We start from the raw sequence: 27,008 nt of genomic DNA, 5'->3' as shown, positions 1-27,008 counted from the left end.
ATTGAGAAGCATGTCAGAAAGAACTAAGGATGAGCTGAACAGCAGAAGGCAGCAATGCTCTTTGTGATTCCCCTGTGAGTTGGGAGAACAATCTTGTAAAACATGTTTGCCATAAGGGCAGGACAGAAAAGGTCTTTAGAGAAAGGCTGGAGATGGCCTTGAGGTAGATGTCAAAGCTGGGAAGCCCCACAACCACAAGATGAGCTCCCTGTTCGTGAGCACACACCATATCTGCAATGGTAATGAGGAGAAGATGTGCTCTTGGCTCCTTTTTTCCGTCCACATGTGCTCAAGAGGTCACTCAGTCCTGTTGATTTGATACCTGCTCATTTTCCTCATGCAGAGAACCCACTGGATGCTCCCTCAATGCTGAAGGGCTGGTTTCGCATGGAAAGGTATGGCTAGCTTTACTGAAAGGAGAGTCAGGTCCTAAGCAGATGAATGTGTGTTTTCGAAGGTACCTTCCTTACACAAAGGGCTTGAATATGTAACTGTTTTGTGAGTGTTTCTGTTTCACTCTCTGATGGGCAGAAAAACATGGAGGAAAAGATCCCCTTGAACTCAGGGAGCACAATCATCCAGGAGCTGTTGAGTGCAAGGCAGAAGGCAAGTCCTTCCATGGTGCAAAAGGACCAAATAAAAGCAGTGTGCTTCAGCCACATTCACCCTTTGTGCTAGAACAGCTTGACCTCTACCACAAAGGCAGATGAGGCAACATCCTGATCTCTCTGCTCACAAGTTGGAGAGAAAAGGGCAGAAGGGTGTCTGTGTGTTAATTGAGCAAACAGAGGGCTGAAGCAAGAGGAGGAACCAGGACTCACATCCAGCTATAAGCAGCAGCTCCATCAAACTGCCAATTTAAACTAGGCCTGCTTCCAGAAATCATTCTGCTCCATGGTTAGCAAATTTGCTAGTGTAGCAGAATGGATCAAGCTGAGGTTCTCCTTCATACTATGGCTCTGAAAATGTCTCGACTTCCGGTCATGCCATGGTTATCTCCCAGCTTGGATGTGAACTTGCTAGGACCTGTAATGCAGGAGGTCCCTGAGTCCCCATAACCACATTGTAGCTGTAGTTTTGCGGGAGCCTGAATGCACTGTACGCTCGATGTCAGCTCTGTGGGACACAATAGGGTGGGGAGGTTCTTCTGGGCTGGGTGGAGGCGGAGAGCTAATAGACAGTGTCCGGCTCAGCGAGCGCTGTGCACCCGCTGTCTATTGTGTGGCTCTGCCGACAAGCTGCCCCTCTGACACAGTGTCTAGGAGAGGCTTTAATCTGTGCAGGGACTTGGACATTTCTGTCAAGAATATGTGCTAGCGCTTTAACCATTTCCAGGCCACAGGGCTGGGTAGTGGGCAGAACCGTACACTGTAGAGGTCTAAAAGATAAAACAGCGTGAGTGCGCTAGTCACAATACTCTGGTGTGGAGAGAGATGGGAACTACTGTAGTCTCCGATCTGTAGTGACTGTAGAGCATCTTCACTTCTGCTACTTTAGCAACCCTGTGGCTGCAGGAGGAGGATGACTTTGTTTCACAGTTGCTCCACACAGAAGCACAGAAGAAAAAGAGCCCTACCTGGGCTATGACTCTGAAGAAGCTGCTCTGGAGACAGGAGCAGGGGCCCTCAATACTGCCCTCGGTGAGCTCCCAGAGAGCAGTCCTTTTCCTCAGATGGTGCCTTACTGTGGGGAAAGCTGCTGGGATTGTGGAGTTGGCTGGCCTGGATTCCTGGCTTCCAGCCGGATGGAGCCTCTGCAGCTGGTGCTGCTGACCCATTTACGTTTTGATGTCTGGATTGCGTTTGGGTGATGTAACGCTGGAGCCCAGAGCATGACTCTATGCAAAGTCACACTGAGCAGAACTGGAAACGTTGTCAAGTGTGACGATGAAGGACGTGAATGGGTTATGGAAAGGGAAAGGAACTTCGTAGGCAGCATCAGCTGCTGCCATCTGTGAATCTGATGCTTTCAGCTGTACATTTGAGAATCAGTGGAGCTACTCTGGGTTTGCATTACTGCAGAATATGATAGCGATTGATAGGGAAGAGTGAGGAAAGTATGAGAAGATTGACAGGGTTGAACATCCCAAATAAAAAGGGTTTTGACTTACTAAGACTATAGAAGGAATGATGAATAACCATTAAAAGCAAGCACCTGTGATCCCGTATGTCAAAAAGAGCAATGTTTCATATGCATATTATGTTACAGCAAAGCCACAGACCACAATACAGTGATAGCTGTAAAGCTTCAAAGCCAAGATTTTCCAGCAAATTATTCCAACAGCATAAAATACTCTGGAGGCTGAAATTGTCTGTGTTATATCTACATGACCTTATTGGCTGTTTTCACCTATGGCCAGGGGAATATAGTTTTGTGTTCAGTATGTTGTAGGAAGAAGGCTGTTCTTTTAAGTGTATTTACTTTCATATTTTTGTATCACAGCATCAGCAGGCAGTAGGCAGATATATTTCATTCGCAGTAAGAATAGTAAATTCTTCCACGTTTGTTATCTAGAAGAGCCCAGAAAATAAAACATGTTTCCTAGACTACTGATGAGCGTGACAACTATTAATAAACTTAAATACTAGTTGCTTTGAGAAAGAGTTTAACCCTAATAGCCAGCGATTGTACAATTAACAAATGCAGATGTGAAGCACTATTAGCAATATCTTCCTGGCCATCAATCAGTAAGTTTTCCAGTTCAGCAGTGCTTATGAAAAATAGCACTCAGTGTGATAAAAGCAGGATGCACTTCTCCTTTTGTCCTTCCTTTCCCAGGATCTATGTCATTCCTGAACATGCCTGTAAGGAATATAGTTCCATTATCAGGTAGAAGTAGTAAGTACTTATCTTCTGTGGACCAGCTACCAGAGGACACAAGTTTAACATTAGGTTAACCTTGGTCTCATTCAAAGGTATTTTTTAGGTCAGAGAAAAAAAATCCTGTTCGACTGACAAGGGAATGATAGGAAACTCATATCATTCCTATTTTAAAAAATTACGAATTTTTTGGCACACAAGTAATGAAAAATATGCTGGATTTTAGATCTTTATAGTCTTTGAACATGATTAGGTCTTGGTGAAGTATAGCTGCTCTTGGGGATACTGATCTGAAGAAATGCTAAGCATGTATAGACAGAATAAGCTTGGGAGGAAATCAGCAAGAGGTGCATGTTTTTGATCAGATTCTGGACAATTTTCTAAATTTAACAAGATGATAAATTGCAGCAAATTTGGCAAATTTGCTTTAACATAAGTTATAATAAAATCTGATCTACTTTAGCTTGTAGCCAGATTCAGGTGTACAAGGATTTGCTTTGACAAATGTTGATAAATGCATTATTTGTTTCATGCTTTCCTGTAACTGAAGAGCTTTCTTCCCTGAAGAGCTGTAACTCTCCCTGATTTCCTTCCCTGGACCTAGAGGTGACAGCGATGGGTAAGGCTCAGCCACGCTCGAGTCAGTGTACTCTACTGTGGGCCTTCCAGCACCCCCCTCTTCTGCTCTTGCTAGGTCCAGGGTGTGATTTTGGTCATTTTGAACCACTACATTGTAAGTGGAAGGTTCTGGGGCAGGAGACAGAGAGCAGTGAACTTGATCAGAAGTTCTAATTAGTAGCAAATATAAACCAAAGATAAAAGTCAGTTTTTACAGGAAATTCTTAGCAAAACCGGTTATGCTGTTGTTAAGACTTTCTATGGCATTAAGCATTTTTCCAATGCCACCTTATGACAGTCGCTGGTAGTGCGAGTGCAACATTTAAAACAAAACAAAACAAACTGTATAGGGAAGCAAATCTGTATTTACCATCCTAAATTCTAGGGCCAGATCCTGAGAGGTTCTAGAAACATATAGAAAGAAATGCTAGCCTGTGTCTTGTGTTGGACAAGTTGTAGGTGGTGATCGTCTGTGACAGTTACAAAAGGTCTAATGGAAGCCCAGGAAAAAATATGTTTCTCTTGGCATCAGTTGTCATCAGGCAGGGGGAAATAAAAACAGACAAATGGGATTCTTGCCCTAGTTCCTTTTACTTCAAGTTTTCCCATGAAAATTTCAGTGGGGTTGGCATCTGTTACTGTGTAATACAATAACCTTCAGCTCATAGTCAATTAAGTTTTGGTTTTGCAAAAGCCATGCCTGGCCTGCAAGATTACGAAAAAACAAACAGATCTTTCCCAGTTAGCCCTGCCGTCATTCTGGGTAGGAAGAAAAATGCTTAGCTGTTGCCCATATGCTATAATTAATGCCAAAAGAAAAAAAATATTTTTCCTCTCAAGGTTTGGATAAGCTGTGGTTTTGCTTTATGGATAAGGCTCTGGGGACTTCTGAATTAGGCCCTATGTTATGGGTTTCTGTGGAAGCTGATTTTTTTTTTGAGATGCTGTCTATGTCTATAGATTATTTGGGCTGTGGAGAACAGATGTGGGTTCTTTGAATACTTGATATCGGACTTGGAATCAAGACAACTGTTTGATTTGAAATGAAGTGTTCTTCCATGAGGATTGTTCAGATTATTCACTAGAGGGCATCAGTCGGCCAGGAGTCCAGAGAAACATTCCCATCCAGAGAAAACCTTTCTCCAGAAAAATTTCCCAGTTGTCTAAGACAGTTATTTTTACAAAATCCTGCAGTTTGATGAGTCTTTGAGAGAAACTAATTTGGAAAGGCAGACCCTGAAAGATACCACATTAATGATATCCTGAGAGCGACATCCATCCTTTAACTGAGATATCTTAAAAAATCCTGAGAACTTTATCTAAGTAATAACCATAACTAATAAACAGGCTGTTTTGGTGTAGTTTCTTTCTGATTCTTCTTTCCAGTTACAACATGCTAAACCACACAGAGCAAGTCCGCTTTTCTCACTAACTAATACTGGTAAACCCAAAAGAGCAATAATGTACTGCAAAATACCAGCTATCAGTTTTCTGCAACATAGCTTGGATTCCTCCCTCTTCCCACCTGTCGGTTTTGTGGGAAAATAATTTAGTGCTTGCTGCCATAAATTTTAACTCATTTTAAAGTTTTGCTGTTCTTTTGAGGCCAAATGTTATTTCCTAGTAGTTGAAAGCATCATTGCATTTGTATTATCATTGGTATCGCAAGCAGGTGCTTGAGAATTTTTCTTTTCTGCACTTGAGTATAGTCAGAATAACGAGCCAGGCTGGCGGCGGTGCAACGCGGAGCAGCCGCTGCGGACGGACGGCAGCGGCGATGGCCATCAGACTGGCGGCAGACGGTCGCCGCGCCGCAGCCACCTTGACCACCCCGCTGAGTGCCCGTGTCTCGGCCGGAGGCAGCACTCCCTGGGCATCCCCCGCGCCTCCGCCCTCGTGGCTTTCCCGGGAAACGGGCAGCGCGGAGGTGCTTCGTCTCCTCGCAGCACGCGGCCCGTTACTTAGGCGCGCTGTGGTACTGCGTACGAAAACCAGCCCTGCGCTCGCGCCCCTGCCAAAAACCCAACGGTTTCTGCTTGAAGCAGACTGCTCGTTAGGGAGGAGGAGGATGAGGATGGATGGATGGATGGATGGATGGATGGAGAGGGTTATTGGGACGCACGCGGTGCTGCTCAGAGCCTGCCCTAACGGACCGCATGGGGCCGAGGCCAAGTGGCGGTGGCTACGCTCCGCCTTCCCGCCTGAGGCGGCCGCGCCCCGCCACTTCCCTCGGGGGGGCGGGAAATGGCCGCGGCCCGGCCTGCCGCCCGCAGCAAAGATGGCGGCGGCGGCGCCTCCGGCGGGGCCGGGCGGCGCCGACCCGGAAGGGGCGCGGCGAGCGGAGGGCGGGTTCCCCGCTGCCGCCGCCGGTGCGTGTGAGAGGAGCGGAGCAGCGCGGCGCGGAGCGGGGGGCGCCGGCAACCGCCGCCATCGCAGCCCGCATGGGGCGGGCGCGGCCGGGCCCCGGCGCCGCCTGAGCGGGCCCCCGCGCTCGGTGTCGCCCCGCGGCGGGGCCGCCCGGGGCCGGGGGCGTCCCGAGCCGCTGCCGCCGCCGCCCCGGGCCGGGGTGGGCGCGGAGCGGCGCCGCCGCCATGCAGTGCGCGGAGCCCGCGGGCGCCGTGAGGGGGCCCGAGGGCGAGGGCAGGCCCGAGCCGCCGCCGCCGGGGCAGAGCGGCGCCAGGGGCGGCAGCGGCCGCGGCGCCAAGGGCTGGCAGTACAGGTGGGCGCCGCGCCGGGGCCGGGGCCGGGGCCGGCGGGGGGGTGGGGGCGCGGCCGAGGCCGCTCGGCCTCTCGCGGCGTGGTGCGTTAGCGCGAAGCCGCCGGTCCGGCTGCAGGTGCTGCCGGGGAGCGTGCCTTTGCCTTCCTCCCTTTTCTTTTTTTCTTCCCCTTTTCCTTAGCGGCACGCTGAGACCTGTTTAACGGCGCCTAACGAAGGCGTGCTTCCCCTTCCCGGCGTTGTCGAAAGCCTGCGCTTTGTGCCCAATCTCGGCTCGGGCGGGGCTGCCCCGGGAGCTTAATTGCCATCGCTGTAGCGAGACAGTATGGTTGTGACTTGCTGCTGGCGGGGAAGGTCTCCCGTCCAGGGTGTGCGCTGCGTTCCCCTCTCCCCCGGCTTGCCGTGAGAACGGTTGGTCAGGCACGGCAAGTAAAGGGTGAGAGAGCAGGGAAAAGGGGAAAAGCTAAATACAGAGCGAGCAGGGAAGATGGGAAAAGCCAAATGCAGAGCCTTAGTTTGGAATGGATTCAAGTTAAAATACTGACTTTGAGCGGTGGGCCTGCTTGCGTGCGCAGGTGAGCGTACCCGTGGGCATTGGTGTGTGTTTTTAAAATGTTTCTGGTTAAAAGGCTCACGTGCAGGTAACGGGCTCTCTAAGGCCTGGCTTGAGGGGTTTCTGCGCCCCTGCTTTCAGTCTTTCCTCTCTGCCTGGAGTTCTGCTGTGTTGCTGTTGGAAGTGTTGCTGCTATGTGAAGTTTGCACACTTCTCCTTCTAATGGAGATTCTCCAAAGCAGTCGTCTGCCAGCCCAGATGGACTGGCTTTCTGCTTCTGCGTGTGGGGACCGAAAAACTAGAGCGTAGTCTGTCTCTGTGTGCTGTGCATGAGTGCAGGAAGATCAGATGGTTTAGAGAAGTGAGCACCTAGGCCAGACTGTGGAGGTATTTAATGCCTGATGATTTTAATAGGGAGTAAAAGCTCAGTAATCTTTGAGAATCTAGGTCATAACTAATTTACCTTTAGGGTTGCTTGTAACATAAAGAAAATGAATGATTTAAGAGCCAAATTTTCAAGCTGTTAAACAAAGGAAGTTTCTTGTCCAGTCGAGTAATAACTGATTATTTTGGCCATTGTTTCTAGTCAGTCATTCTGAACTGTAGGTTTTCTTATGACATTGGGTGTTATTACTGTGATCAAGCACATACTGTCCATATATTTTGCACCAGTGAATTACAGGGGTTATTTTATCTAATTTGTACCTTTATTTAAGAATACTTTTCATTTTCATCAGAAGTTTTTGTTCTCCTAGTACAGAACATAAATCAGTATGACTGATATAACTTCCTTATTTTGAATATCTTCCACAGTACACAACCAATCAAAATGAAAGTATTTTATATTTTTTATGTGGAATTTGATTCAAGTATCTAATTGCTTTCACTGCCTTGTCTGAACCTCTTCTTTTTGCTAGACTGTGTTTGAGGTAGTGGTCATAGTTTGACACTACACAGTGAAACTCTTCTTTTTAAAATTACCCATTCAATTGTTGTTTCTTTTTTCAGTGTTGTGGCTTGTAGGACAGAAGTTGTATTGACCTTCTAAGTGATAGTCTAGTTCATGACTTGATGGGCCTGTCACTAATTCAGAGCCCAGCAGTAAGTGGGAATTGTCCATGTTATTTCTGGCAACTATCAATTTTCAGTTTAATTTGCGTTAAAATTCCAGTGCAAAGTTATTCTCTTTACTTTTTTCCTTGATCATTGGGAGAAGTTTAGTATACTAATTATGTTACTATGGACACTTGAGGTGCCTCACTGTTGCTCTCTGCTGTGGTGGGAATGAATTCTTTACTCCTATATTTGTCTCTAACTCTACATCTAACTACTCACAAAACATCCTTTCTTCCAGCCCCCTTATCATTATTGGTGTACTTTGCGATCTCCTGGACAGGATTCTGTACCTTACTTTTTTGTTCAGTTGATTAATTTATTCTGAAATATTTGACAGAAGACCCTTCTAATAATAAATGGGTGAGTGTCTAAAATCCTGGGTTTGGAAATAGATTTGCTGAGCTGTGTTTGGTAAGAGTTTCTAGTGGAAGTTATGTCTTTAATGCTCATAGCACAGAGCATGAGCCGTGTGTGTCTATGCAATGTGATGGAAGAAGGGTCCTGAAGTACACAGTCAAGATAGACTATGAATCTGGTGCAGAAGTATAATTGTTTATGGTGAAGCACCTTGTCAAAACAGCTGTAGCACAGTCATAAGACAAATGGGACAACAGGTACTTTATACTTCAGTGATTTCAGATGGGAAATGATGACGATGAAAACAAAATCAGTCACTGCTGAAACCTGAGGTAATGAAAACTGAGCCTCTGTCAAAGAGGTGGGAAGTCACACATCCCCAATGTGAGGTGCATGTCTAGAAAATAAAAACTGAAGGAGAAGGTCTAACTTCATATTTTTATAGGGGAATAATGGGGAGTGGGAGTTTTTTTTAAATAGCTGTGATAGTTAGACCAAATGTTTATCATGGTGGGGAAGAAGAGACAACCAGAGGCTGCCAGACACTTCAGGTTACATAGCAATACAGCTAAATCTTCTTGTGGACTTGCTACTTGTAGACTATATATGATGAGGTTAGATAGCCATACCACAGTGCCTCCTGTGAAATCTGTAAGGGCTCAGTTTCTTCAGCGTGAAGTAAGATGCTTTTTGACCTTATGGAAGTTAAGAGTACTTGAGAAACTGCTGTTTTAGACATTTGGCATGAAATTATCTTGCTTGCTTATGTGAATATAGGATCTGATAAGGATCAGGGTGTGTCTGAGAGCAACCAGTGCTGAGCTACCTTTTCCTGATTGGTGTCAGTAATAGTGTGTCTGTTAACTTGCAATGAAGTAGGAAAAAGGAGAGTCTGAGAGGATGTGCTGCATGCTAAACGCTCTCTATCCCCCCCCCCCCATATTTTCATTTAGAAAAATAGTTAACATGAGATGACAATTCTGAATGACTTTAAACTATTAAAAGATTACTTGGTAAAGTAATTTAAGTTAAAATTATAACATTTTCTAAACAGCTTATTTATCTCCGTTGGTAATCAGGTTAGGAAATAAATATGGTATTGCCTATATAAAGAATTATTTGCATTCAACAATCCTACTTTTAGCCCTAAGCATCCCCATTAACTCTTGCCTTGCTCTAGGTTACATGAACAGAGAAGTTTAATGGTGGTGAGAGAAGGGAGACAGCCTTGACAGGTCCTTCATTCAGCTAGCATAAACGTTTCAGAATAGGAAAGCAGAATCTGTATCCATGAGCTAAATAAAAAGCGGGTCAAAATATGTGCCAGAGAAATATGACAAATCCTCTCAGCCTGGCTTGAAGGACTTTCAGATGATTTTGAGAGAAGCTACTTAAAATAACTGGTTCTTATTTATCTACAAAATTAAAAGTTCAAAGTACTCTGGTTGGCTAGAGAAACAAGATTGTCTTTCCAAGTTGGAGACATGCTAACGCGCCATCCTCTTACATTCTTCTTAGTGCCTCTGTTCTCAAATACATCTGTCAGCTCATATGTTATTGAAAGGATTCCTAGCATTGCTTCCCTTGTTGGTTTAAAATATACACAAAGCGTTCATATATTTCCTGATAATAGCTAATCTTAGGATTTTAAATTGCATTACAAAAACAATTTGCGTTTTCGTTCTTTGTGTATTTTTACATGTAACTGCCTGTGTTTCTTGTTTCTAGACTTGTTTTTATTATCTGTTCAGTATGGATTTTGCCATACATATTTGTAAAATGCTACAGATGTGTTTTGCTCTGTCTTTAAGGAAGCAAGTTATCTTTAGTTAGCTGTTTTTGTTACTCAGTGCTGCAAGATTACTCACAGCAGGGAATTATTACAGAAGAACATTTGGGTTAAAGCAGTTTCTAAGGAGTAAATTTCCTAGACCAGTGGTACTTTTTTGTGTGAAGGGTGATAATGGCAGATAAGGTTCCTCATGCTGGGTAGATTGTATTTGGGATTAGGCTATCAACATAGAAATTTGCTTGCAGTATTACTCTCATGTACCTTTGGGCTGGAATAGGAGAAGCTGAGAATAAGCAGATATAAAGGCGAACAAAACCTTTTAACTCTCAGAGGATGGTTTCAATCAAAAAAGTAACAGTAGAGCACTGTAATTTGTCCATTGTATCACATGCAAAAGATAAGAAAATTTTAAAACAAGTTAGATGGTTGCAAGTCTTTTTTAAGGGCCTTGGTTTTTTAGAGTTGACATTGACACTGTGTAACCAATCTTCATAAAGACAAAAAAAGGGGAGTAAGCAAGTACTGACCTTGATTTGGAGTCTTCTGTGTTTGAGCAGATCAGCACGCGATAATGTAACAGAGGAACTTGTGGCTGAAACACATGAATATAGTTGAACTCAGCATTTTGAAATGAACATGGACTCCTTCATAAATTGATATCATATGAAGCGTATCTTAAAGGAAACGCTTACTGCAGTTAAGATTTTGATCCCAGTTAACTTGGGGGGGCTGAAAATCCTTTGCACTTCAGACAAGTGGAAGCAAAGTGTGCAAGATTGATCTGGACTGTGGAAGGTATTTAATGATTTTTATTTATGCTATCTTGAAAAACGAATCTGGCTAGGAGTAATAAAGGGAAGTGTTTTCAACTGATACGGTCCTCTTGAGTGGATGTTGATAAAACTCCTTTTTATTGAAGGTGGAGTTTATAGCAATATTTGCTGCAAGAAAAATTGATTGAATTTGTTCAGTTTATCTCAGTCTTTGGCACAGGAGAACGTATGGGATTTTGTCTAATTTCTATGTGTTTCTGTTCGTTCCAAGCATGTTTGATCCTGGAGGATAAATTTCATCTGACCGGCCTTTAAAGCTACAGACTCAGAAACACGGGAACTCAGTGACTCACTTTAACTCAGTAAACAGATAAATCAGGCAAAGGAAACATGTTGTTTAACAGCACGTCATATTGGGAACCTCTCCCTTGCTGATCCTTCATTCTTGCCTCTGAACATCCATTTCTCATTAGAGTATTAATGTAAGCATCTAAATGTTGCTTAGCCTGCTGTACAGCGTATTAGCTGACCTAATTAACTTTGTATTCCTGAGGACAGGCTGGAATTCACATTAAAGTCAGTATTGGATAAGTAGAGAGAAAAAAACCCCCAAACCCCAAACCTTAGCATACATGTTAGCGTAATCCTAGGGCAGTTCTTTATAATTCTCATTTTGCTGTTACTTCCCTTTTTTTTTTTTCTCCTTCCCCCTCTCCCTTTGTGATCTGTGTTTTCTCTCTGCTTAAAACAAACCAAAAACTTTTGCGCTCCTACCCGGAATCTTTGTACGATCGCTAAATCCCTTCGGCTTTGCGCACGACCGCGGAAGGAGAGCGCGCGCCCCGGTGCTGGTCGTTGCCTGGGCGGTTTGGCAGCGGCGGCTGCCGCGTTATGACATCGAGGCGCGGCCACCAGTGGCGTCGGGCTGCCCCTTCCTCTGCTATCACACTTCCTCTGACGTCGCCTCGAGCCGCTTTGGGATTGGCGAGGGCTCCGACGCGCGGCTGCTGTCAGAGGGAGCGCGATCCTCGTCGCGTCCCTTCCTGGGGATCTGCGAAGAGGCCTTCCGAAAGCCCTGGCGGCTCGCTCGCTCGTGTGTTGCGGGCCTTTAGGGTGTGTTGAGTTCGGTACCGACAGGATGAGTTTCTCACAAATGGTTGCTATAAAACTCAGAATTTAATTTTTTTGTGACTGTGTATTGTAGTCCTCTTTATTATTAAAATCAAATTAGGGTGGCTGTCACGTGTTCTTGTGATCTGTTGGAGGGAAATGGTTGAAAACTTTATTTAGCCACATTGGAGTCTTGGCTTAAAGAGTATACTGTGTTCATAACACCAATTTAGAAATGCGGTGCTTAACATAATTTACTGATTACAATAGACAGGGCTTCCTTATTTATAGTGGTCAGCTGGTTGTATCAACCTCAGGATCCCTTCTGTGTTATTGAAATACTAAGGTTGCTGTTCATCAAGGGTATTGACTCAACACTTGTTGAAGCCCCAAGCGTTTTTCAAAAGGCAGGTAAGCCACTCATGTTCACAGGTCTTTATAAACTGGGTGAATGGAGTTGGAGCGAAGGGAAGCTTGCAGTGGGTTGTAAATTAAGAAAAGTAAATCTCGTGTATGAGGGGGTAATAAGTGAACAGAACTGGGGAAACAGGTTTGGGTAATTTAAATAGGCGCTTCATCATAGCTCTTGTTCTAGTACCCAATTGCTGATTTAGGTCAGCAAGGTTGGGGTCCCCTTCTTGACCCCTGTGGCCGCTCCACAAGTGGTTGTCAAGTGTGGGGTCCCTCTCATGCTTCCCGGATCATCACCATGTTGAACGAGTAGGCTGTAAAACTCACTGGGGCAGGGTGGGCAAATGGGGGTGTTGGTTCTGATGTAGCAGAATATTTGTCTTAACGCCTACTCTAAATGGGTATCCCAGTATTCAACTAAACGGAGGAGGCAGAAACTTTTAAGTGGCTTGTAAATACCAAATAATTTGTTTTCTCTCCATGGAATAGATTCCTGTAGGAGCTCATAGTCATTTCAAATGTCTGTGTTTCTCTTAAGTGCAAAGCATGTTTTTTCAACATTTGCCTGTTACAATGTAATCAGGTGGTAGTAGTGTGTTAATTAAAATTGCCTACAATATTAACATTCTGCTCTGCCACACACATTCTCTCCCCAGAGAGAAATGAAAAATAAACTGCCTGTGGCTGACCTAGTCACATTGCTTAATGCACAACCGGAAAGTGCCCAGCTGCTGCAGTTATGTTGTCCTAGGCAGGTTCATATGCTGTACTCAAAATACCATGAAAATGAAGGCATGTGTGCAAGGACTCCTGTTTACTTAAGGACATTGCGTTGACACCCATTCCCTTCATCTGCCGCGCTGATTAATTTTTACTGGAGGGGTTCACAGCCTATAATTAACAGTTTGACAACCTTCTTTTTAGGATGCTTGTGAAACTTGCACCACTGCAGATTTTCTGTGCTCTGTGTCTAATAATGAAATGTGAGAGGAGGATGGGCTGAAGTAGGGGAGGAGAAATGATGTTGGTTTTTTATTTGTTAAACTGAAGATCTGGTATTTGACAAGCTGCAATGCCTCTGTGCTTTGGAGCAAGGACTTCAGTGTCGTGGGGAAGACTTTTTGCCATGAATATGCTGCTTTTTTTTTCTTTTTTCTTTTTGCCTTTTTCCTTCTACGTGTAAATTCACAAGAGTTTTTGAGGCTGAAAGTCTTTAAAAACTTGTCAAGTGTTTAGATATTGGCAATTAAGTTTCCTAAAGAGCTCAGTTTGCATGGTGAAGTTAGCTGAGTTTGTTGCTGTGGAAGTGCAGTGGATGGTCTGCAGCACAAAGAAGGAAGTCTAATGGGTAAAACTGCAGGATGCTGTTTTAAGGAGCTGGTTTCTGACTCTAGCTCTGACTTCCTGTGCGGTAACAGTCATCTTGCTTAAACCGTTCCCCCCCTGTAATCACTGTTCCTCTTTTTTCTTCCCTCTGCCGATTTGAACATAAGAACTGCTATGACATACTAGAAGCTTAAAAATTGGGTCGCAGCTGTCTTAAAGTTAGAGAAGCTGAAGAATCTGTTTTGCCTCAGTTCTATGTCTGTAAAATGGGATAATAATGTCCTCTTCCTTTATTTATTCTGCACTAAATCCTTCGTAAATATCAATGACAAACACCACAGAAGAAATCCATAAGTAAACTTTTTTTATTAGAGCATGAGTACCAAAGGAGTAAGACCTTTTGTTGTCCACTGCACAGTGAAAAGGAACAGTGTTGTGAATAATTCCTTGTCTCTGGGGTTTACCGTCCACTTAAAGCACTGAATGAGAAAGTCATCCTGTTATTTTTATGTAGTGTCATAATCATAGTTGGTTAAACTAAAATATGTGCAGTCTTAGAGTGTTTTATAACTTCTGAGTACCTTATGTCTCAATCTTAATGTAGGAATGCACCAGTACAGGTTGGGGGTTGACCTGCTGGAAAGCAGCTCTGCAGAGAAGGACCTGGGGTGCTGGTGGACACCAAGTTAAGCATGAGGCAGCAATGTGCCCTTGTGGCCAAGAAGGCCAATGGTATCCTGGGGTGCATCAGGAAGAGTGTTGCCAGCAGGTCGAGGGAGGTGATTCTCCCCCTCTACTCAGCCCTGGTGAGGCCACATCTGGAGTACTGTGTCCAGTTCTGGGCTCCCCAGTACAAGAGGGATGTGGCACTACTGGAGCAAGTCCAGCGAAGGGCTACGAAGATGATTAGGGGACTGGAACATCTCTCTTATGAGGAAAGACTGAGAGAGCTGGGCCTGTTTAGCTTGGAGAAGAGAAGGCTGAGAGGAGATCTTATTAATGTGTACAAGTATCTGAAGGGAGGGTGTCATAGGATGGAGCCAGACTCTTCAGTGGTGCTCAGCAACAGGATGCGAGGCAACGGGCACAAACTGAAACACAGACAGTTCCATCTGAACATGAGGAAAAACTTCTTCACTGTGAGGGTGACAGAGCACTGGAACAGGTTGCCCAGAGAGGCTGTGGAGTCTCCTTCTCTGGAGATATTCAAAACCTGCCTGGACGCAATCCTGTGCAACGTGCTGTAGGTGACCCTGCTTGAGCAGGGGGGTTGGACTAGATGATCTCCAGAGGTCCCTTCCAACCTCAACCATTCTGTGAATATTGATGTTCAATTGTTGTGTTTAGTAGAATTATAGAATAATTTAGGTTAGAAGGGACCTCTGGAGGTCTCTAGTTGAAACCTCTCTCAAGGCAGGGATAATTGCAAAGGAAAGTCAGGTTGTTCAGGGCCTTCTCTAGTGGAGTTTTGAGCATCTCTAAGGATGGAGATCCCACAACCTCTCTGGGCTCCCATCCTAGTGCTTAACCCCTCTGACTGTGAGGAATTTTTCCTTATGTCTGACAAGGAATTTCTCTTGCTGCAACTTGTGACCATTGAAGCATGTCCTTTTGCCGAGCACCTCTGAGAAGAGGCTGACTCTGTCATCTCTGTAACCACCCATTAGTTAGTGGAAGGCAGCAGTTAGATGCCCTTAAACTTTCCCTTCTGAGGGAGGCTAAAAATACCCAGCTTCCTCAGCCTTTTCTTGTATGTCGTGACACACCTGGCTTGTACAGGTGCATGAGTTACTCCATTCCAGATGCCAGACTTTGCATTGCCTTCGCTAAAGTTCAGGAGGTGCCTGTCAGCCCGTTCCTCCAGGCAGGCAGGGTCCCTCTGGGTGGCAGCCCATTTTGCGTCCTGCCTGCTCCCCTTGGTTCAGTGTCTTCTCTGAGGGTGCAGAGAGCATGTCCCATTGGCCGCTTTGTTGAAGGCATTAAATGGTATTGACCCGTGAAGAGTACCGCTTGTATCTAGTTGCCAGCTAGACTTCAAACCATTGACTGCTGCTCCCGGAGCCTGGTGGCCCAGAGTTTTTCCGTCTGTGTTGTAGTACTCCAGGCTTATGGCATTTCTGAATATATATAGACTGTAGTCCATTGAATGTGCTTTTGCTTGTATGCGGGATGGTGATGATTTTTTTATCCTCTGTATTCAAACTGAAAAGTCTCAAAAATGGTTCAAAAATAATAATTAAAAAAAGTGTGAGGGATGTATTTGGAATAGACGATCAGTGTATTTGCCACTTGTTTATTGCTGCAAAGACCAGGACAGCAATGTGTAACCGTCAGTGTAATTTTTTGTTTAAGTCATAATCACACGTTAGTCCTGCAATTAGAAGAGCATATATTTATACTTCTGGTAGGTCAAGAGCTACTAGGTTAGGAGCAGACCAAAATGCCTCAGGAAGAAAAATGTATTAGTTATTAAGCTAAAACATGTTGGACTTTGCATAGAGTATCGGCGTGATGCAGAGTTTGCTCCACCAGTTTCTGTGGATAGTAATTATCAGGATCCACTACTTTCTGAAGTAGCAGATACACTCCTTTCTGTTTTAGATTTCAGATATTGCAGAATTTCAAAGATACTTATCCATCAACGTATTTGGATTATGTTGTGCCAGTAGCAATTGCTGAGCAGAGCAGCTGTAATTTATCTAGTGAGCTTTCTAAAACCAGCCTTCAAGGGAGAGTTTTGTTTATTGGTAACAATAATGCACAACTTCACATACTAGTTATGGTGCGGCACCAAACTTGCTGGTGATATAAGTGGCAATGGAGCTGCAGGAATGCAGGCAGCAACAGTCATGCTCCAGAGATACAAGGTGGAAAGCTCGTACCTTTTGAGCTGCTTGGTTTTTCTACACCCCAGCTCTAAAGTGTTGCTGTTTGCTGGATCTACAGTTACTTTACCAGTGGTAGCTTGAACATTAGTTGCTTTTGCAGAATAATCTGCAGGACTGGCTACTGACTTTTGTATTATCTTCCATTGTATTATTTGGATGCAAATCCACAAATAAATTGTATGTGGGAAGAGTTCTTGCTGTTTATGTACACAGAAGAGACATTGCTTAACTGAAACGCACTGCAGTTATTTTCCAGGCAGATATATTTTGAGAGCTAAAGAGCTCTTTAAATGATAAAATAGTTAAATAATCAGTTTTGCAGTAGTCCAGTGAGAACAGTGTTTTGCTACTTATTCATTAAGTACCGGCTCTTTCCTTTTTTCTTCTGTTGCTGCCCTACAAGAGTTGCGCTACGGTTTCATTTGTGTATAATCGAACTGTAGCATTAATGCAGAAAAGAGGAGAGTCGGATGCAAGTTTAATTAGGATGGTATTTAAAAAAAACCTCTTAAGCTCGATTCATCATTCCCCTTGAGAACTTAGTCTTGGTAAGAATTTTAGCTGTACAGGCAAGTGCAGTGTTGATCCCAGAGGGGTCGTGCTGTTGTGCAGCCCCTCGCTGCCAGGGTAGGAAGCCTGCGCAGCATCGCTCATGGACACGTGGTGGATTGTTTCAGCTCTGCCGTACTCTTCCTTCATGGCAAATCTGCACTTCTCTTCCAGTGCCTATTTGTGCCCTCAAGGGTTTACAGGGATATGTTAAAGAAGGTCTTGCATCAAGCGAGGGTTTCTGTGTTGGTAGCACGTTTGTACGCTTGCAGCCTAGCAGTGTTCTGAAGCGTTCCCGGGGTTTACTGTCCATGTTCTTGTCATGTTGTTGGATCTTTTTTCCTTACGCTTGTTTGTTGGTTTCTAAATTCATAATCAGATACAGAGTTAAATGTGTGAGCTGAAGACTAGGAGCTTCTGCTACCGCTTTGCAGCTGACTATATGGTGGTATTGGTGAATCGCACAGTGAGGTTCTTTTTTTTTTTTTTGTTCTTTTTTTCCCCCCCTCCTTTCCTTAAAAGCAGTTTAGAAGAACAAAGCTAACTTATTGATACAGATACCCTGTAAGCAATCTGGGGACTTCTGCCTTATCCTGCCCAGTGTATTGGGGAGCCCACTGTTGCTCCAAAGGGTCATGGAGCTGGAGAAGGCTTAACATGGCAGTGGTTTCTTGGGAGCAAGGGATCTGTGCAGTTGCAGAGGATATGCCCAAAGCTTCCTCTGCTGATGTAGGGTTTTTTTTTTCCTTTTCCCTCCCTGCCCACTTCTCTTGTAAAGAAAAGGGGAATACGTGCTTTGTAGATGCACAGTTTGCAGAAGTCTCTGAGGAATAAGCAAGCTGTTGCAGCCCGTGAGCCTGTCGTCCGTCAGAGATGAACAAGTTCAGTGAAAACAGTTGCTGCTTTTTTCGAACGAGGAACTACATAGTCAGAACCACTCACTGATCTGGATTTCTTTTCTCATCCTGTTCTTTCCTTTATTGCTTGCTTTTAATCTGAAGATAGTCTCTCATGGCTTTGTGAGCCCTGTAGAAGAGAGCCTTTTCCCCTGGCAGGGGCCTGAAGGCTTTAGCACCCCATGGAGGCTGATCCCGGTTCAGGAGCCCTCCTCGACATCTGTACGGCCTGCTGACTCCTGCTAGTCCTTTCCGCTGAAGCAAATCCATGTGTACGCAGCAGCTGCTTGAAGCCAGCCCTTGCGCAAACCCATGGGGAAGCACTTGGCGGTGGTGTTTGCTAGTCAAACAGCTGCCTGGCCTTCAGAGGACTGGCTGGCTAAAGCATCCTATGCGGTGCTCTTTGCGCCTGTTGACATTAAAATCACCAGAAGGGTGATCTTGGAAGTTTTCTTTGAGTGCTTTCCAGATAGGTGAAATTTTATGTCACTGTTAGCAGTGATTTGCTGTGAGGCTTCCGGGGAGAGCTGCAATTTAGGGAAAAAAGGAACGTGGGGAGTCCTTCTACTTGGTGTTTTCTTCATGGAGAAAATGCTGGCCCAGCACTCATCAGGTGCGAGCCTTGGCTGAAACTCCCGAAAGACGTCATTCGGGGATTGCTCTTTCCACGTGGCCCTGCTCAAGGCTGGGGTGTTGCATGTAAACAGGATGCAGAAGGAATTTGGCCTGTTTATCGCTGACCCTTATTCCTCCTCCGAAACGGGAAGTCAGGCTGCAAGGCTGTGACAGCTGCTCCCGCTGAAGAGGCACAGCAGAAAAGGACAAATAAAATAACAATAGTCAATTGCAGATATTTTATTTATTTTGTCTTCTAGTAGCACTTGGATATATGAAAATGTGGCTTGTAGAAAACTTCTTTGATTTGAAGCTGGAGAGGGGTTGTTTTCGGAAGAGAATGCAAACTTTTTTGCAACTTTTCGTAGGCTTTTCCTGTGGTCATTATAGGGACAGCTTTGGTCTACCTCACTGTATTTATAAACTAAATATTAGCGTGTGATATGTGGGTAACCATGTTCAGTGGTATTCAACCTTTGAAGAACAGATTTTTTGTTTCGTTTTGTTTTCTTTTGTTAATGTACTGGGGTTAAAATGTTCTACCACAAATACCTAAGAGCTGAGTAATGTTTCCTTGGACTGCTATTGTGATTTGCAAGGTGTCCTTATTTTAGCGGTAAAGTGCTCTAGAAGAAGTCAAAATGAAACTGTGTTTTTTTTCTTGTTCAAGGCAGTGGCAGGTCTGTTGCAACACTTGGTGGTTTTTTGTTTTTTTTTTTTGGTCCTCCTTTGAAAGGAGGACAATGAATTTCTACCTAAATACGGACTTTACAGGTTGTTGGCTCGCTGCTGAGCTGTTGTTGTTCCTTTGGCAATCTGAGATTGCTGTGAGCAACTTGAATAGCAGTGACAGCATATCAGTTATTAAAAGGTAGATGAAAATTTTCATTTTGCCTTACTCGTAAGTACATGTGAATGCAGGTAACTAGCGGTCTTAGTGCTAAGATTTTTTTCTAAAGTGAGTGAAAAATTGCACCGCAGCCAGGCCTCCTTGTGAGTGCTCTGCTAAGCTGCTCTGTGTTTTGACTCAAATTCACTTCTGAAATTTATTTATTTCCTCTAGAAACCCCAAACCCTGATGTATAAGCGTGCTGCCACAGTGGGGAACTGCGGGGACTTGTGAAATATACAGGTCATCTTAAAACAGGTTTTACTGCTGCTTCATGAGAAACGATGGTGGTAAGGGCTTTAAGGAAGATCTTACTCATATTTTAATAATTGCATTCCACCCTGGTGGCTTTCTGTGAGCAGAGCCAATGCCTGAACTTCTTGTCTCAAATCTGCCATCTGAAAGCTTTCAGTAGCTCCCTGGAAAGAGCCACACTGTTAATTCCCTACTGGTGAAATATTACTATTTTTTTACCATGGTCTTAGCTGCCTTACAACACTGCTTTAGCTGATTTTACAACAGTGATTTATTTTTTTTTAACTCTTGCTGTGGAAGCACTGATGTTAAAGATTTCTTTTTTTTTTTTAACAAAAAACCCTAGTTCTAATTCCATTGCCTTTGTGTTCCTTATAATACTAAGAATGGTTTTTTGTATTCGTAGGTAAGTCCCAGTGTTTACCTGAAAGAAGATTAAGAGGTTAACTCTAGTTCTGTAAATGGTTTGTACAGTTATAGGATCCTCCTTTTGTGAATTGCAATTTGCAGACTGAATTTAAATTTGATTTTTTTTTAATTGCATAAAGCTGTTACTTAAAAATGAGCCTTAGTTCAATTGTTGAACTAAGCGTGATTAATGCCTGTAAGGTCTGTGCTTTTACTCTTTTTATTTGCTTGCTTGTTTGCTTCTAGGCCCTTATACTGTCAAGGAAATGTTTTAAACATCAGCCAAGTTTTTTGTGCTCTTCAGGCAGACTAATGTGTGGCTGGCATGGGTGCTAAAAGTTTGCCCAGCCTTTGGCAGGGTGAAACCTAAACATAGTCTTTTGGGTTTTCACAGTTCCATTGCAAATGTGTAAAGAAAATTAAGACTGAAAACAGTTTAGTCAATACAGTTCAGCCTGGATGAAAATCAGAAGGGAAGGAAAGGCTGATTTAGCAGGACCTCTGGAGTTCTTCAAGCGGAGGCATTTGGAGAAGCTGCTGTTTAATTGCGGGACCAGGCAGAATGAAAATCTGAGCACAGAGGAACATGCGGACGGAGGGCACGTGGCGCTTGTGGGGAAGGAGCCTTAGGCAGAGAAACGTAGCTGGGTGTGGAAATACGTCACGTACAGAATTGAACTCCCTTCTGCAACTTTAAGACGGATGAGTATGACGGCCTCCTCAGTCATACTTAAAAGAAGCTATCTAATAACTTCAATCAAAGAGTGCTTGATTTCCCTTTGCTGTCAGATGAATGGACTTCCAAGGCCATATGTGTATACCTGATTTCTCCTTACTGACTTTCCTCAGTCTGAGGTTACTCTTCTGGATTTCTTGGCTTGTACTGTTAAATGTACCTGTGATCTAGGCAGGAGGCGACAGGAGGGTGCAGCGGCTGTAGTCCGAGTGTGCAGGGTTTTGTAGGACGCATAACTGAAAAGCAAGGATGACGTTTGGAGTCAATAAACTAAATGAAAAACAATTAACTGTGACTAGAGACAGTTTTCAGACTATTAAAAAACAAACTTGTACATTCTTATGAATATGCAGTCTCACAATTTTCAGCAAAATTCTGACAGCAAGGAAGTGTAAACTCTGCTTCCCTTTTATAATAATATAATAATAGCAAATGAGAGGTGTCTGCGGAGGATGTTTGGTTCTGTCTCCTCAGCATTTTTGTGCATTTAAAATGTATGATAGCCTGAATCCCCTCTATTCCCTTGGCTGTTTTTATCTGCATACTATCACTTAATGAGCTATTATAAATTACATTCCTAGGTCGCCCCTCTGATTGCACTTCACTGCAACATACTGCCTCAATACCGGCTGCTGCAGAGTCCTCCTGCTTAGTAATAGCGAGAATTTTTTTTTTTCTATTTTTAAATGTAATATTAAAAAGTAGCAATTACTTGCTTTTTCTTCAAAAATAGGTTTTTACATCTCTTCGTAAGATAGTATTACTGCACATAAACTTCCTCCTATGGCAGTGATTTACTGTGAGGTTGTCTTCATTAGTGGCATCCTAAATAGCTTCATTTAGGATAGAACTTAGTGTAACATTAAATTTAACTGAATTTTCAGATATCCAATTAATTCAGTGATACTAAGTGACACCATTTATAACTGAAATTTGTACTAATATTTAATGTAACACTTGCAACTGCTGTGAACACTTCATTTATGTTTGCAGCCAAAATCTGTAAATACAATTGATCCTTTGGCTCTTGTAGTTCTATTTTCCCTGGCCTATCCACTGTTGCTAAAACAGAAGTAATTCCACCTCGTAATGACCAAGACAGGCTGCTGCTCCAATGGACTTGGATACATTTTCACTTAATCTTCAAAAGATTACAAGCTACTGGCATTTAAAATCTAATTTAAATGACTGAAATAGAGCTTTCTTTTAGAAAGGAAATGGTTAGTCTCTGATATTTGGGTCCTTGTGTTTTGGTTCCTCACTGGAATAGGAGGAAACTTTTTCTCCTGTAGAACCTGAATAATCTGCTGAAAGCCTGTGTTCTTCAAAGTCTGTGTGCTCCTCCGTAAGAGCAGAGGGCGTTGGAGTGGTGCTGCTGGAAGTGTGGGATGTGCCGTCTAAAATACATCCTTAAACTGGGGCTATAAGATTAGTTTGTAGCCATTCAACCTTATTTTGGATAATTAATTTTCAGAAGTGCTAATGTATTTCGCCTGTAGCGATGTTAACCCGCGGTGCTAAAAGCCCTACAGGGGCTCTTGGTTTTGGTGTATGTTGCAAGTTTGGGCTTTGAAAGAGAAACTACTGGATTTTCCTGCCAAGCCTGAGGAGGAGACGTTTTGGCATTTGTTTTATATTTCAGAATATCTTGATGTGACGTGCACCTACATGTTGTGTCTATTTAAGAGTATTTGGTGTAGTTAGGAATGATTCTGGAAGTTAAGTAGAGCCATGTTGGTCTAGGAATACCTGGTCGTTGTTTTTGGTTAGTGCCCCGATCAAGATTGCTAAGAGGAAGAGGGTGAATTCAGGAGTCCAAAAATACAAAGCTTGCTTAGAAGAGGAAGAAGAAAACAGAAGTATGGATACACAGTCTTTAATTACTTGAAATTAGTATAAAGGTGTCCGGAAATATCTGTTGAATAAATCTCAAGTCTTGGTGAAGTTAATTATGCTTGGAAATTACTCGCAGTCCAGTAAATCTGGTTAAATTATCTGTCTTGTGAAATAACTTTAGAAATGAGGCTGAAAACTCTGGTAGCTACTGGTAATTTTATGAAAAATGCTAGTGCCATTCTAAAAATCGAAGTTTGAACAATTTGCTGAAATGAATTTGCAGAGAATAGAAAATGATGACCAAAAGCTGCAAAGATCTGCAGTACATTTGGTATTGCCTGACTGCTTTTCTTTTTCATTTTTCTTCTTTGTAATAGTGATCACATGGAAAATATTTATGGCTACTTAATGAAATACACCAATCTCGTCACTGGTTGGCAATATCGGTAAGTGTGTTTTCCTTTTTTTTTTTTTTTTTTTTTTTTGAAGCAAGATCAATTCTTGGCGACATCTACACGAGCATGTCTCAGACTGTTTGATACTTAATGCTGTGATTTTTCATTTCCTGTAAGGTAAACTTTATGAAAGTTTCTTATACTTTCTGTACTATAGATTAAAGTAGTGTGTAGATGAGTAATAAACCCGTGTTAATAAAACAAATATTTTGGAGCATGATTAAGAAGTTAGAAAAATGAAGTGGGGGTCTGAAGCAGTTAACTCCTTTGGTGGTTTATAACTGTGCTTAACTGTGTAAAAAGGATATGCAGCATTGATTAATGCTTTTTCTTCTCTGTTTAAAATACTGATTTTGTTTTTTCTGCTGAGACTTCTGCTTTGAGATTGATTCGTGACATCATTCAAAAAGTTGAGTTCCTTGCTGAAAATCCAAACTCAAGCAAGTGTCTGGCCTTTAATTCTATAGCATGTTTATCTCCCATGGAGTAACTTGGTTTTTCTCAACAAGTGAAACTTTAGTGAGACTTCCCCCGTGATGCTGTTCCCAGAGATCACTGCAGAACAGTGCAATTAAATTAATGCTGGAGAGACAAGTCCTTAACACACTGCATTGCATGGCAGTGGAAGCGTAGGAATTTGGCTGAAGACTTGAGTCAATATACTTATCATTATACTGAGCTGAATAGTTAAAGCATATTGTCTGCATGAATTTTTTTTTTTTTTTTTAACTTGGAACTGCTTCAGTTTTGCAAACTTGACTGTTCTGTATCTAGGGCTGTTTTGTCCTTAAAATTTACACACACGCACACACACACATAAAATAGCCTTAGAATTCAGAATATTCTTTTAATTCCCCAAAATCTTGCAGTAGCATTCTTTTGTGGGCCCAGTTCTGCTGTGTTATAACATTTCTGGCCTGCGAGGGAAAATTTGGTATGAATCTAATTTTTGTGTCGTCTTATTGGGATTTTATTTCATACTTTTGGTGAGGTCTTACTGCCATGTGTCTTGAAATCCTAATCCCATCTCTGTCAGGGTGTGATGAAAGTCTTGACGCCACCCCCCCCCCCACTGTCCCCCTTCTTAAAAAGAAAAATAACGAGCTGTTTTTATTTTGTGTGTTTGCTTTGTTATCGTTGCAGATTTTTCGTTTTAAACAATGACGCTGGCCTACTGGAGTACTTTGTGAATGAACAGTCCAGGCATCTAAAGCCCAGGGGAACCTTGCAGCTGGCGGGGGCTGTGATTTCACCCAGCGATGAAGACTCTCACACCTTCACCGTCAATGCTGCCAGTGGGGAGCAGTATAAACTAAGAGGTAGGACTTAAGTTACCGGACAGGGGACTCTTCCACTAGAGGACACTCCTGTCTCTCACCTGTGGCTTCAGTTCTGGTTTTGGCTGTGTGTCCATCCGTCATCCAAAGCAAAAGAACTTGTTTGGCAGACCGCTACAATGAGAGCGTTATGCATGAAACTGTCATCCCACCCTTATCAAAGAACCATCCTTTTCTTTGGATGGCTCCTTACTCTTTGGGTTTGATGATTTTTCAGAAGACCGTGAACTTAATATGAATAGGATGGAGGTTTAACCTTCATGTATAGTGTCCTTAAACTGTACTGATTCAGAATTTTCCAAATTACTTTATGTAACAGTACTGTACTGTATTGATGCTTATAGAGGGCTACATTAGTTCTAATGTTAACATATTAGCCTTTTTGTGTTGGCTGTAGAAGCCTGTTTTCTGCTTTCTTAGACTACAGAAATCTAGGATAATATCTTTAGTATCCCTTCCCTTGAAGGTTTGCTGTCCTATTTTCCTCTTCAGGGTACCTTATTCGTCTACCAGGAAAATATACATCATGTAGTTGGATTAAAAATGCCTGGGGGATTTGTTGAAGCTTTTGTGCCACCAAAAAAAAATAAAATAAAGTACCTGCCATGTATGTTGAACTTGATTTAATGTTGTAGCGAATTACAGCTTATTTTAAGATTACAAAACATTTTATCTAAAACTTGTTCAAGTCCTTTGTCTGTTTTAAAGAATTAAGCAATCTTTTGTTCATATTTTGTCGTCTCTTACATAATCCTTTTGGTTTGCTTTTATTAGCCACTGATGCTAAAGAACGGCAACACTGGGTTAGCAGGCTACAGATATGCACACAACATCACACGGAAGCTATTGGCAAGGTATTGTGTGACTGGTATTTTCTTGGGCAAAAATAGTTTGGGCTGGTGGTAAAATCAGATCTAGGACAAGTACTGCCAAAGGAGAGGAGCTGGGCTTAAACCTCATGGCAAGAAACATCCCTCTGAGTAATAAAGGACTTGTAATAGAAGTATGATTTAGTGATGAAACAAAGTAAAGTCACTGTTGTCTCTGAAGAGCTGAGCGGTTCTCCTGGATCAGGTACTCTTGAGGTGGTGTATACAAAACAGGCGGAGCTAAAAGATCAGAGTAATAGTCCAGTGTCTTCCAGTGGTTTTGCATTTTCTTAACGGATAATGAAATAGGTCATCTTCAGTGCTATTGAAGCCCTTCCCTTGGGTTGGGAAATTTACTTTTCTTTCACTAGATGTTAAACCCATTCAAACCCAGCCTACCAGTATGTTTCGGATGAATTCAGTTTTTAGTACTACTGCAGGTCAAGGGCTAGTCTTCAAATCAGATGAAGTGGTGCATACTGATCTATCACATTTCACAGATTGCTTATAATCACACTGTAAAGCAGGACAACTATCAGCAGATAGTGCAAAATATTTATTTAGCAGTTGCTACCAATACATTACTAGGGTTTTGTAATCTGTCTTTGCTTTATAAAAATCGAGGATTAAAATTCTGCTATATGGTTCAAATTAGAGTATTTGCTGGGTATTAGGAATTAATTGTAAATGTTTCTTAATATGCTTATTTATTCACTAGAACAACCCTCCTCTGAAATCTCGCAGCTTCTCTCTTGCATCCCAAGGAAGTGGCAACTCTCCTGGTGTGCAAAGAAGACCCAGCCAAAATGCAATTTCTTTTTTTAATGTTGGACATCACAGATTGTCAACTGGAAAAAGAGTTCCTATTCTGCAGCCAGATCATCTTGTGGATGTTAGAGAGGTTTGTATGCCTCAAATAATCTTTTGAAAGAACTGTTGTATTGTTTTAGGATGGTGGAGAAACCTGCTACTCCTACCTGGATTTACTGTTGTACACATGTCCTAAATTATTATTGCAGAGCTGTGGGAGGATAAGTAACCTGCCCTGATTTGCTGTTAGAAGCATGCGGAGTATATTCTTTGACTTCTTTGTGCTCTGCGATAATATCCTGACACTCAAGGCAGAACTTTGCATGTTTTGATCCTTGCAGGGCCTACCACTACAGCTAACAACGGTGTACCCTGTAACGAAGTATAACACTGTATACTATGATACTGTTATATCATATGCTATTTCCTCCCCATGTCAGATAATTGAAAAATTGACTAAGCTCCTCTTGTACCTCATATGACTAAGAAGAACTTGGTCATGGTTGATGTTGAAGAATATTAGTATGACTTTCTGGCATACTAATTCATGTGGCCAAATTGTCAAGGGTTGGATGTGATTGGGAAGAGAGCAGAATAGAATGAGCAATTCAGAAGTATGTTTTCATTGACTATTCATTCAGACTTAGTGTCTTTTGGAAAAGATAGAAATAATAACCTGCCTATCTTGACTGACAGTAATTGACTGACTGCTCATTGATTTAACTTGTGAATATTTACTGTGTGGATCATATAAATCTAAAGCTCCTACTAAAGTGTAATTTTAAAGTCAATAAATAATCATGCTGTGTCACCAAACTGAATAACAATCAAAAGAGAACATGAATATTGTTTTCTGCGCTGTTTGCAATGCTA

The 27,008-nt window shown here is 42.7% G+C and overlaps 2 protein-coding genes across 3 annotated transcripts in view; one reads left to right on the top strand and one right to left on the bottom strand.

Annotated features, from left to right (window-relative positions):
- LOC106498487 (glycerol-3-phosphate dehydrogenase 1-like protein) overlaps nt 1-11,929 on the bottom strand; it is a 36,623-nt gene extending 24,694 nt beyond the window's left edge. The window contains exons 1-2 of the mRNA XM_067299333.1: nt 11,520-11,929; nt 10,500-10,564 (exon numbers count right to left, since the gene is read on the bottom strand). The gene's annotated coding sequence lies outside the window, so the exon portion shown is untranslated. The remainder of the gene's footprint in view (nt 1-10,499; nt 10,565-11,519) is intronic.
- Nucleotides 6,030-27,008, top strand: part of OSBPL11 (oxysterol binding protein like 11) — a 40,614-nt gene continuing 19,635 nt past the window's right edge. Inside the window, exons 1-5 of one of the 2 annotated variants that reach the window (XM_067299330.1) lie at nt 6,030-6,157; nt 23,042-23,110; nt 24,263-24,438; nt 25,231-25,310; nt 26,044-26,226. In XM_067299330.1, coding sequence (XP_067155431.1) covers nt 6,030-6,157; nt 23,042-23,110; nt 24,263-24,438; nt 25,231-25,310; nt 26,044-26,226 — 636 coding nt within the window. Of the gene's footprint in view, nt 6,158-22,483; nt 22,688-23,041; nt 23,111-24,262; nt 24,439-25,230; nt 25,311-26,043; nt 26,227-27,008 lie in introns of those variants that run through there. The other variant, XM_067299331.1, reaches the window with a different exon arrangement.

Source organism: Apteryx mantelli, chromosome 6 (genome assembly GCF_036417845.1).
Source record: "Apteryx mantelli isolate bAptMan1 chromosome 6, bAptMan1.hap1, whole genome shotgun sequence".
In the NCBI taxonomy this organism is placed as follows: Eukaryota; Metazoa; Chordata; class Aves; order Apterygiformes; family Apterygidae; genus Apteryx; species Apteryx mantelli.
The sequence above is the reverse complement of the archived record's forward strand: the minus strand, read 5'-3'. Positions and strand labels throughout refer to the sequence as shown.